The following is a 12807-nucleotide window of genomic DNA, read 5'->3' as shown; positions in this document are numbered from 1 at the left end:
ATTTACTATCCAACACCTTCCCTGCTATCCACGGGGACTGGAGTTGGAATAGTAAATTAAATAATTCACTATCCAGCGCCTAAAAGCATTATGCGTTGTAATGGACTGCGTGGTAAAAACCGCGTTGTAAAGGCATGCGATGTAAAAGCATGCGTTGTAGTGACACCAATCCAAGAGAATAGATAGACAAACACCCACAGTTATATTTACCTAGAACAGGAAGGAGAACTAACCCTGGCCACCGGTCAGTTTGGGAAAAGGCGAGGACAAGGACCCTCAAGGACTTAGGATGCCAGTAGGCGAGCAGGTACAGCTCATGGACAGTCAGGACAGGCTACCCCTCAGGATTTGGATCAGGACTGGGCTCACCAAAGGGCACGACCAACATCTGCAGCTTCGGATGCAACGCCTGCGCTACTCCCTCTCTGCACGGAATCCATCAATAAACCCGATTGGGTTCTCGAATCTCCCAGCAAAGTGCTTCGCCAGCACTTAAGACTATTCCACCCCTTGGAGTTTGTGGAAATTACGACAGAGTGCTCCACAGCTCTCTGTATCAATCACCTATAGAGTTCGTAGGGTCGGTGACAAGTCTGCTACTCGGACAAGTCGGGCAATTTCTCTAGCTAAAACTAGACTAGTTATACTGTTTTTGAGTTAGTGGCCCACCCATAAATGTTGCAAATGACAGGATCCCCAACTTTGGATTGGACAAGTGAGGTGGTTAGATCATTGTCACCACCTAGAATTCGGTGTTCACATAATTAATATTCAATTTTCATACCAACCCCTTACATTCCAGTTCCCATGGCATACGTGTAAAAGAGAAGAATAGGGTACACAAACATTATCACATAAGTTGATACATTTCAGGTACAAGTCAAAGTCTTCTCCTAGGGCAGAGGGTAGGTTCCCAGGAGCATCTCAGTTTCTGCAGCCAGCTGGCTGAGTTCCACTGTTGCAAGACTTCATTTCTCTTGTCACGTGATGAGTCCCTTTCAGACTTCTAAGATGGAGAGGCTCCCCACTCCCAGGCCCACAGATACGCGGTACATGAAAAATAAGCGAAAACAAATTAGAAACACAGAAAAAATGAATACACTGTATACCATGATTAGCTTCACTGCACCCCTTACTTTATAATATCTATAGCATTAGAGGTTTAAGCAGAAATAGACAGCTGAGCAAAAGCGGCAGTAGCAAGCAGAGAGCATGTTAAAAACAAAGCGGCCATTTTAGCAGTAATGCGCATGTGCGAAAAATCCCTCCAGAGTGCGTCACATCACATGGGTATGACCGACGCATGCGCAGACTGAAATCCCGCATAGCAGCGACCATGTCAGTTGCAAGCTTCGTTAGGATTAATAGACACATAGGCAAGCATCTCTGGGACACCCGCGTGTTGTGTGAAAGTGCATTATTAATGACAAAACAGGTTGGTTAATGACATTATTGATTATGCGAGGTTCTTGAATGTGAGCAAGTCGCTTTACGTGCGAATCCTTGCTCCATCAATCCCCTCTTTGATGTTATTTACTATCATCACTATTAATGGAAACAGATGCCAACTTCTTTCAAATCTCACTCATTTCAATCTCCACAAACATGTTGCTAAGCATCTTCTCTGCATCCTTATTAGGATGGGAATTCTTGGCTTTCTTATAAATCTGGTTTCTCAGCTCTTCTAATTCAAGTTCGTCAATATTCCTCTTCACTCCTCTCTTATTCACAGTATACTTCTTTCTGCATTTTTGACATTTGCAGCAAATTATTATGATCAGCACAATCAAACTTATTCCAGCCATTGGCATCAGTATTTTTCCCACGAGACTTCTACCTATGTTAGAAAACCAACTACCTACAGAGTAGAGACCATCAGTTAGTCTCTTCCAGGCACTATCAACCTCCAGTGGTTTGAGTTCCTTTTCCAAATTAGTAATGTTTCTCACATATTTCTTAATTTCAACCCTCTTATCAGGAATGAAATTGCAACGATGTTGGGCTTTCAACATCCTGCAGACTCCGCCCTCTTTTGCCAATAAGGTATCAAGAGCGAGGCGATTTTTTAAAGCCATTGATCTGATCGCAACCATTTCAGTATTGACCAGCAGGAATCCAGCAGCAGTGTCAGTTGATAACCGATCCACTACTGTAGACAATTTGCAAATTCGGTGAGTATTCAGAACCACTCCCACTCCAGGTATCAGTGCACTAAATATATCACCTATAATTTCACCTACACTTTCTTGTCTACTACGTACTAAACCATTAGTATTTTCATTGCTTCCAGCGGCGTTGTTCACATGGTATATTTTAGGGAAGACAATGCCAAAATAGCAGCTTCCATACCAGTGATCCGGCAATTTGAAATAAGCCTTGTTTCCACATATATAATAAATTCTGGGAAACACAGGTGCTGACCCATTTTTGAAACCCCAACCTCCAATTACCTTGTAATTGTGTTCGCATTCACTGGAACCGATGAATACATTGTTATAATAACTAGTCTTTTCTCTATGAAGACAGAGTTTCCCTTTCCGTTCGAAGTCCAGCAACAGTGCAGGATTAGCTTTACCATTTGAGGTGCTTTCCATGTTTTCAGCCCATTTAGGGGTTTTCTGTCTCTTATCATTTGCCTTTCTCTGGAAACTCTCCCTTCTCTTTTCTGCCATTTTTAAAAACATTTTCTCTTGTTCATGTAATGAACAGGTCAAATTACTTCTGCGTGCTTCATTTAAATCTATGTCACCTATAGTCAGAAAATATTCTCCCATATAACGAGTCACATCACTTCTAATATGTACAATGTTCAGGTTTCCCCGAATAGGAAGTTCCGAAAAAATTACGTCACAGTTTGAATAGTAGTACTGTAAGGTGCTCCTGTAAAATAAGCTTGCTAATATACTACAGGAAATTCCATAGGTTAGGGGAAGATGGTGATAGGTCACACCTTCAGCTACAGAAGTAGGTAGCTTCATGCAGACATAGCAGTCTTCTATTTCCATGGCTTCTACATAGTGTACTAAAAGATTTGCAAATACATTTAAATGTGTTCTGTTTTTGATTCTGTGATAATGTAGTCCTCCCTCATCTGATGCATCTATGTCCATTTTTGTCTGTCTAAGGCTAAGAGTCTTCTCATGTCTTTCAACACTTTGTGGTGTTTCTTCAGTTTGTAAAACTGCTGTCTGGCGTCACTTGTTTAGTAGGGTACAGGTTAGTATCTTTACTTATCATAAATGGAATGGTAATTGTTAGTCCTATCCATAATATCAGTACTATGGCTACACTACATAATCATACTTTGCAGCATGTTCTACAACAGTTTCCTCTAGGTCTTCCATTCACATTTGAATCAGACATTTAGGCTCAAAAGAAGCTTTCCAACCCCTCTTTGTTTCTTTTCACAAGCGGCTTACGTAGTTTCACTTTCAGGTTGGGTCTTCTTCTTCGGAACTCTGATCAGCAATTGAGTCTTTGTCGCTTTTGTCGCTTACCACGAGATCTTCAATTTCTTCCAACACCAAGTAAGTCCATTCAGGACTCCGATAATTTTTGTTTTGTCTCTTTATCCGTGTACTTCGTCTGTTTGGCTGGGCTCCGGTTTCCTTTCTTTCACTGGCAGCCCTTTTTCGGTCTTCTAATTTCTCTTCTACTGTCTTTAATCTTAGTTTCAGTCTTTTTATGTATCTGGGTTCACTTTTCTTCTTCTTAAGTCTTTTAGCTGTTACTGTAGTTTGGCTCTCTTCACGAGCCCTTTAGATTTCGTTCAGTTGTGGCACTGTGATTTTGAAGGTAACTTTTTCCCTTCCTGTCTGACGAGTCCCAGGTCTTTCTTCAGTTTCTTCCGCCTGGTTTCTAAGCTGGCCTTGTTCAGGTATATTTTGGATTTGTCTTTGACTTTCAAATGTTTCAGACTCTGTCTCCTGAACACGTTCGTCTATCTCTATCTGTTCCTGTTCATGCACTTCGAACCCTTGATTTTCTTCCGCATGAACTTCAGCCCTAATTACTATCTGTCCCTTTTCAGTTTCTGGAGTCTTTGGAGGAGTGTCGATGACTTGGTCTGTCCCTTCTTGACCTATTTCCTTATCAGGTCTGATGTGATTCTCGATAACCTGATTTTCTCCGTCTATTCCTGTCTCGTCCTCACTATCCCACTCTCTATCTAGGTAGGAATACTTTCTGGTTCTTATTGGATCAAGAATCAGATCGTCTGCTGGGAACCATTCGTCTTGACTGGTGCTCGGTAGTTCAACATCAGCTAGTTCCGGACCCTCATCTGGAGACCCCTCAGCTGCACCACCTTCAACCTCAGTCGCTTCTTTTCCGGCCACCCACTTAGTATGACTGGCATGGATCCACTTTGGCACGCCTGCACACTTTACTGCAGTTGTGGTAACAAGGATCACTTGTCTTGGTTTTCCCCACTTCGGTCCAAGGCAACTCTTCCGGGTGTGTTTCTTTAACACAACCCAATCACCTGCTTTCAGATTATGTACTGGAGTTGTTGGCCAGGCGACGGCATCCTCCCCAATCTGGTGAGAGATAGAACGCACTTGGTCACCCAGCTGCTTGCAGTATTCTAGTACTAAATCGTCAGAAATACTTAGCAGTTTGTGTCCTGGTACCCATGCCTGTCTCATCACTCTTCCCATTAGTATCTCATGGGGACTCAGGCCTGTCTTTCGGTCTGGAATGCTTCTCAATCCCATCAGGACAAGGGGCAAAGCTTCTATCCAGTTCAATCCTGTAGAGTTACACATTTTTGCCAATCTTGATTTTATAGTGCCATTCACCTGTTCGACTACTCCAGAAGCCTCTGGATGATATGCACAGTGCAGTCTCAGGGTAATTTTGAATGCTTTATAAAGCTCATCTAATATTTCGTTGGCAAAATGCCCACCTCTGTCTGATTCAATTGTCTCTGGAAAACCGTACCTAGGTATCAGTTCCCTTAGTAACAATTTGGCTACAGTAATAGCATTTTTTTCCTTTGCTGGATAGGCCTCCACCCATCTTTAGAACAAGCAGACTATAACCAGAACGTACCTATATCCTTTGCACTTGGGTAGCTGAATAAAGTCAGCCTGCAGTCTGATAAAGGGACCTTCTGCCTTTCCAATCGTACTTTGTCCCACTACTGTTCTTTTCCCCGGGTTAAACTGCTGACAAGTCAAACACCTCTGACAAAGTGCCTCTGCAACGTTCCTGAACTTCGAATTGTACCACACTTCTTGAAAAACACCGACCATCGCATCTCTCCCTATGTGTGAGTCTCCGTGTATGAGTCTTGCCATAGGATCAACCATACTGTCTGGTAATACATGCGTACCAGTACCACAAACCATGACACCATCCCTATCCCTAGGTTGACATCCATCTTTCTCCCATCTCTCTTTTTCGTCTGGTTCTGCTGCTTGTTGTAACTCCTTCAGTTCCCTCCAAGTAGATACATTCTCAAACACCATAAGTTGGTAGCTGTTTCCGCCTCACCACAATTTGATGTTTAATGACATTTTGTGTCGTGCACAATATTGGGCAATTTGGTCACCATATCTATTTCCGGCTGTCACATCGTCGTTGCCAGATTTGTGAGCAGCACACTTGACCACCGCCAATTCTTTGGGTAACTGGATTGCTTCCAGTAGGTTCTGTACCACTTTTCCATTTCTGATAGGGGTACCTGAGGAAGTCATGAATTCTCTTTGCAGCCACAACTGGCCGAAGTCATGCACAACCCCGTAACCATATTGGCTGTCAGTGTATATGGTTACTCTTTTGTTTTTCCCTTGTTTACAAGCTCTTGCCAATGCAATTAATTCAGCTACTTGTGCAGATTTTATTTCACTTAGGTAGGATGCTTCTAGGGTCGTTTCTAGTGTGACTACCGCATAGGCAGCACTCAGACCTCCATCCTCATGTCTTAAACAGGAGCCATCCACAAACATCACAAGGTCTTCTACAGGTAAGGCTGTTTCTTTTATATCAGGACGTGGTTTAGTGCTAAATTCAGTTAGGTCAATGCAATTATGCTCCATTTCACCCTCAACTTCTGCACTTTGGGTGTTTGGTAACAAGGTTGCTGGATTTAGTATATTACATCGGGAAATTATCACATTTTCTGCACCTGTAAGAATTCTGTCATACTTATTCAGCCGACTGGGTGTGAGATACTGAGTCTTGGTTCTGGTCAGCAGAATCACAACTGAATGTGGAACAAATACAGTTACAGGATGTCCCATAACAATGCTTTCACTTTGTTCTAGACTAGTGCAAGTTGCAGCTACTGCTTTCAGGCATCCAGGCAATCCAGCAGCCACTGGATCTAAAGTAGCCGAAAAATAGGCCACCGGACGTCTGGTCAGACCATGTTCTTGTGTTAGGACTGAGAGTGCACAATTGTCTCGGGTGTCACAAAACAGGTCAAAGTTTTTGGACTAGTCAGGCATTCCCAATGCAGAAGCTGAACACAGACAATTTCGTAATTTTATCCAGGCTGTCATACTTTCATAATCCCCCTCAACTGGATCTTGTACTCCTTTTTTGGTCATTTTTATCAATGGATTGGCTAGAACAGCGAATCCTGCAATCCACTGTCTGCAGTACCCTACAACTCCTAGAAACATTCTAACTTCTTTCTGGTTTCTGGGTAACTCCATGTCTCGAATTATTCTAATTCTTTCTGAAGTGACCTTCTGGATACCTTTTTCTATCTGGTGCCCCAGATATTTCACTGAGCTTTAACAGAACTGCAACTTGTCAGGTGATACTTTATGTCCTCCCTTGCCTAGATGATTCAACAATGCAATGGTATCAGTAACACAGTCGTTCCAACTTTTAGACACCACTAGGAGGTCATCTATGTACTGGACCAAAACTGATTCTCTAGGCAAGATTAATGATTCAAGACATCTTTTTAAAATCTGATTTCAAATCAAAGGACTCTCTGTGTACCCTTGAGGAACACGATTCCAGACATATACATGACTGTCGAATTCAAATGAGAAAAGAAATTTGCAGTCTGGATGCAATGGGATGGAAAAGAATGCGTGACATAAGTCAATACCGGTAAACCATTCCGCATTCCATGGAATTTGGTACAGGATCACTGCAGGGTTCGGCACAAGACAAGAAGGTACAACAATCTGGTTTACCTTTCGCAGGTCCTGCACTACCCTGTACTTTCCACTAGGCTTTTTAATTCCAATTATGGGTGAATTACAAGGACTGCTCATTACTTCCTGTATAATGTTAGCTACTAACAACCTTTTTACTTCAATAGCAACTCCGGCTTTCACTTCTGCATTCATTTTATACTGTTTGATATTTGGGTATACTGCATTTGTCTTAATGGCTGTTTTAACTGGGTCCACATTTGCCATTAATCCCACATCTCTCCCGGTGAAATCCCACACATCTGGTATCACTTTCTGTTGGAGTTCTTCAGGTAGGTCCTGTATTGTCAGTGTCTTTATTTCTGTGTCAGGCCTTAGTAACATCAACTTGTACAGTCCATCTTCATCTGGGGTCTGAATTTCGACGCCCTTTGGTGTGCAAAAGATGGTACAGTTCATTTTGCACAACAAATCACGTCCCAGTAAATTCACAGGACTAGAGTCACAGACAACAAATCTGTGCATTTCTTTAAAGTTCCCTATAGAAATCTCCATTGGTTCAGTTACTGGAGTACTGATTATTGGATTTGACACACCCACTACTTGGATGGCTTCTCCCGAGAGGGGTAGGTTTGGAATGTCTACTGTTCTCACAGTAGAACGGGTAGCACCAGTGTCCAACAGAAAGGTGACGTCATTTCCTTCAACCTTTCCTTCAATGTATGGCCCTGTCTGGTCTACCGGTAAAGAGGAGCCAAGCACGCACTCCTCGTCCTCCCCCTCAGGCCCCGTCAGTATCTTTCCTCACAGATGAAAGTATCATTTAACAGGAATTGCGAAGTTGCTGCATTTCTCTCATCTCTTCCCTCCCATACCTCGACCCCCTGATTTTGCTGTGCCTGGTTCTTATAGTTAGGTCTAGGAGCTCGAGGCAACTGATTCTGTTTTACCTGTTGCTGGTTCTTTCATGGCCCCTCTTTCTGCACCTGTGGATTTAAATCATGTATGGGGGCATTACCAGCCTGCAAATGTGGACACTCGTCTCTCCAGTGCCATATCTGACCGCACCCGTGACAGGGAAATTTCTTTTTGGCTTCCTCTCTACTCATTTTTACTCGGGGCTTCCCCCCTCCCCCAGAAGTAGTGTTTTGAGCATTATTATTCATTTTACTTAACTGTTTCTCTTGTTGTTCAGCCAATTTTACTTGTGCCACATCACCTTCTCCTTCAGGGCTTTTCTTTTGTTCTCCAGCTCATCCTCACAGTACTTGGCATACTTGAGGACCTCATCTATGGGTTTTCCCTGCCAACAGATTTTATTATCCCTGATCCACTGGGATATTTCAGGCCTCAACCCCAACACGAATCGGTAAATGAAATGGGTCATATCCTTAATTTCAATATTATCGATTCCACTGTAGGTTTTGAATACCTGTAGTAGTCGTTCATAGTAGGAGTGCACTGTTTCATCACGATTTTGGGTAGTTCTATCTATTCGGGTCCAATCAATTTCCTTTGCTGGCACTTTCTCTTTTAGGTATTGTATTACTTTCTCATACTTTCTCATTACATCTGGCGAGGGAGCTCCGGTTCTAGAGTCTCTCTCATATTCTTCACTGGGCCAATCAACTGCAATCTTGCATTCTGTCCACAAGTCTACAGGAACTACAATGTCAAAGAACCCATCCAGGTCCTTCAGGAGACATTTTTGGACCTTCACGAATCGCTCAACCTGCCAATACCATTCTACAGGTTTCTCTCTTAATTTTGGGAAGTCATTGGTAAAGGACACAATATCCTGTCGGGACCATGGGACATGTACATATTTCCCACCTGGTACTTCTCTCATGGGATACAGATTTTCTGCCTTGCCCACTTCCTATAGAACATATTCAGAAGTCTTTGGTTTGGCCTTACTGTCTTCCTTTTTCTTTGCCCATCTGGCTTTCCACTTGTCTAGATCTCCCCATTTCTGCATTATGTTCAGCAATTCTTTTATCTGTATCTTTTTCCCTGACACATTCATATTTTCTAAATGCTTGTCGGAAAATTCTGCTCTGTAGGGTTTCTGTAGTACCTTGGATCGACTAACATCTATTCCCATATTTGCGGCTGTGTCCATTAATTTTTCATGGAACACTCTAGTATTCCGGGTAAGGCTTTTGCATAGGAACAACAATTCTTCTTCATCAAAGGTATTTAACCTGTCTAATCCCACATTCCCAGCCGTCAGTTCCTCCAGCTCTATTCTTAGCTTGTATATATCTAATGGTTTCGGCTGAGAAGTTTCTTTTTCCATTTCTCGGGACCATCGTTCTATTTCTTCCGGAGTCACTACAGTGGCACTCCGGGTACCTGAAGCTGTTTCTATCAGGACTTCCTTTGCCTTAGTCTGGTTTCCCGACCGTGGTACACTGGTTCCGGGTTCCCTTATGGGCAGATCCATCAGGGAGATCACAGACTCACATTCGCTTGCCTGCTCATCAACTATGAGCGGCTCTTTTCTAAGCGGTGCTACAATTGGCGTAATAACTGGAGTTCTTGGACTAGCCTGTATATCCCCATAAAGGGGAACAACTGGACTGATAGTGACTGGAATTGTCAAAGCTTCAGGACTGGGATTTATCTGAGCTATAGTCTGAATAAGTTCATTTCGATGTTTTATCAATGCTTCCTTTTCTCGTTCATGTAAAGCTCTTTCCATAGAGTTGTCATGCATTACTTGGGGTACTAATGGAGGGTATATACTCGGGGCAGTTGGGATTGCCAAACCTGGTCGTTCATCATCGAAGGGTCGGTAATTTGGGATCGCTGTGCCAGGCCTACAAAATCCATCATTACCACTGAGTTTACTACCAGTACCAGCTATATCTGTCTCACTGGCCCTTCTACTTCTAGGAAGTCGGAAAAATGGGTTTTTCGAGCTCAGGGGCCCAGACTCTTCAGCATAGGGTGGTGAATTTTTCATTAATAAATCCTCCAGGTATTCATCTTCTGAATCCCCCATAGCCATTAAATGTCGGGTTTTCTCTGTCCGTTTGCCTCCCTCTAGTTCTTTTGCTCCGAATACTGGGAATAGTCCCTCGACTATCATATTCTGTCTCCACTGTTTCATCTTTTTCTCCTTAGTTTCCCGCTGCAATTTTGGATACCATTTGCTCACTCCCTTATCCATTCAGGGTCTGTCTCGCTCTAGAGCCTCAATTTCCCATTCCTCTAAAGCTTCATATTGCTTTAATCTTGGTCTGGGGTGTAAATCATTCATTCGGGTCCTTAAGTTAAACAGGATTCTACTATTAAAGGTACCAACGAGGGGAAATGCTAAGACTCCGTCATCTTCGGTATACTTTACCCAATTCTCCAACCATACACAGGTATGATACCCTTTGTCAAATATCCTAAATGATGCGGGAGTATTAGGTGGTGGAATGATTACACCCTCCCTAGTTCTAATGGGCTTGTCTTTCTTGAAATAGTTCTTGATCTTTTCGCAAATGACATTTTTCTCTTATTTCCGTACATATTGTAAGGTCTACCTCTTAGCATCTGCTCCTTATGAAAACCTAGATTTTTCAGATCAGGTAAGAATTTGGGATACCACATACACCTCTCCAAACTGTCTTCAAGTTCGGATTGATTAATTTCTGTTTACTATGGTGCTTCCAATGCTAGCACGTCTTTCAATTCACAGCAACCAATCAACTCAGAGGTTGCAAATACTTTTGACCAATGGGTGCGCGGCCTCTTCGCGAGACGCGGTCTCACGCTTCGGCACTCACCCCTCCCTTACAATTCCAGCTTCACTACACACCCGCTGTTTCAACCAATACCAGAGCGGCACGGAGTGACGTCAGTGCGACCTTGCGACCGACTCCCTCCTTCACAAGGTAACGGAAACTTTGAATTTTTCTTAAAGTGCAAGTGCTCAATTTAGTTAACAACGTATAACTTTCGCCACTGTGCTTGAGCGTTTTAAAAAGGAAAAAAGTTTTTCTCTCACTGCAAGTAAACCACTTCTGTCTACTTTTCATTCACTACGGATAGATCTTTCTGCCTATCCCCTCACACGAGCATTAGAGAACCTGCTACTTCTTTGACTCATCCACTTCTTTCCGGGATATATACTAAGTCAAACGTTTCACCAGCGGACTCCTTTGCTATCACTCAAGCTCCGGAGAACCTACTTCTCCTTCCGCATGTGACCCTTACTAGGTGATATCACAATGAAAGTTTCAACAGTGGACTCGTAGCTATCATTTATTCAATAATTCATTCAGAATGAATCCTAATTAGCGCTTCCAGTTCTGCCTAACCATGCACTAATCTTCTTCCCAGCCAGTGACCTCACAGCCAAGTGGATTCTACTCACCACCCGCTATTCTATTTCCCCGGGGATTCCAAACAACATAGAAAGATCACTCACAATTTGTTAATCATATGCAATAATATAGCAGCATTTCATAAAATATAATTTCAAAACATTTTATAACATTTTCAAAGCAATAATAGAAAAACCTTATTTTAGCAGCAATAAAATTTTAGCAGCACATTTTATTTTTCACAGTTCATCAGAAACTATCTTATCCTGGCAGGATAAGCTTCTGGAGTTAAAAGCTGCGGTGACCCCGGATCCAGACACTGCTCATCGGAGGCTCATCCTGTCCCAGGACGGAAGGAGTGTGCGGCTGGGAGACCGAGACCAGGATCTGCCGGACACGCCCCAGAGATTCACTAACTACATAATTGTCCTGGGGAGAGAGAGGCTGAGCTCCGGGAGGCATTACTGGGAGGTGGAGGTGGGGGACAAGACGGGCTGGGACCTGGGGGTGTGTGACGAGGCTGTGAGCAGGAAGGGGGCGATCATAGCATCACCTAGGAATGGATTCTGGCTAGTGGTGCTCAGAGATGGTAAATATAAAGCTGCCACCAACCCCTCCACCCGCCTGACCCCCCGTGCGCCCCCCAGGGCTGTGGGTCTCTTCCTGGACTATGAGGCGGGCCGGCTCTCGGTGTACAATGTGGATGACCGGTCCCTGCTCTTCACCTTCTCCGGGGCCTCCTTCTCCCCCACCCTGAGGCCCTTCTTCAGTCCCCATATCAATGAGGGAGGGAGGAATGTGGGGGCACTGCGTGTCCTGCCGGTGACAGGGCTGGAGTGAAGAGACTGTCAGCAGCGCTGGGTAAAAATGTATCCAGTGCCCCCACCACATACAGCCATTTGTTTCTAAGCATTGTTTAGGATGAAAAAAAAATTCACTTTAGAACAGCTGTGTAGTTTCTACATCCACTTCTGTTTGCGTTTCAATCCTCCACTATATGAAGAGGATGAAGGAATTTGTTTCCAAAGCCGTGCGGTGCAGGGCTGTGTACTTGAGTGCTGCTGATCACTGGCCAGTAAGTGCAGAGTACGGCTTTCACCTGCCCCGACCTGCTACCCCTGGCACACAGCTCTCTCCCCGATCAGGGTCACGGCTGGGAGTGAGGGTGCTACCCACACTTTTCAGGGTCTTCCTCTGTGAATCCCTCCCTGCATATCCCTCTCTAGTCTCGGGGAACGCTGGAAAAGTAAAATGTTATCCCTAAAAAAAAATTAAAAAAAAAAAAAAAACTATCTTATCTATCTATCTTAACTAGTCCTAACCATCCTCTGCTACCAGAAAATTACTGATAGAGCGCGCAGGTCGCCCAA

General features: G+C 43.6%; 1 protein-coding gene across 1 annotated transcript in view; it reads left to right on the top strand.

The window, feature by feature from the left end:
* LOC147703270 (erythroid membrane-associated protein-like) overlaps positions 1-12596 on the top strand; it is a 110427-nt gene extending 97831 nt beyond the window's left edge. Inside the window, exon 5 of the mRNA XM_086929483.1 lies at positions 11711-12596. Coding sequence (XP_086785609.1) covers positions 11711-12277 — 567 coding nt within the window. The 3' untranslated portion in view covers positions 12278-12596. The remainder of the gene's footprint in view (positions 1-11710) is intronic.
* Positions 12597-12807: the final 211 nt, after the last annotated feature.

This window comes from Lissotriton vulgaris, chromosome 7 (genome assembly GCF_964263255.1).
Source record: "Lissotriton vulgaris chromosome 7, aLisVul1.2, whole genome shotgun sequence".
NCBI lineage: Eukaryota > Metazoa > Chordata > Amphibia > Caudata > Salamandridae > Lissotriton > Lissotriton vulgaris.
This window is presented reverse-complemented; position numbering and strand designations above follow the sequence as displayed.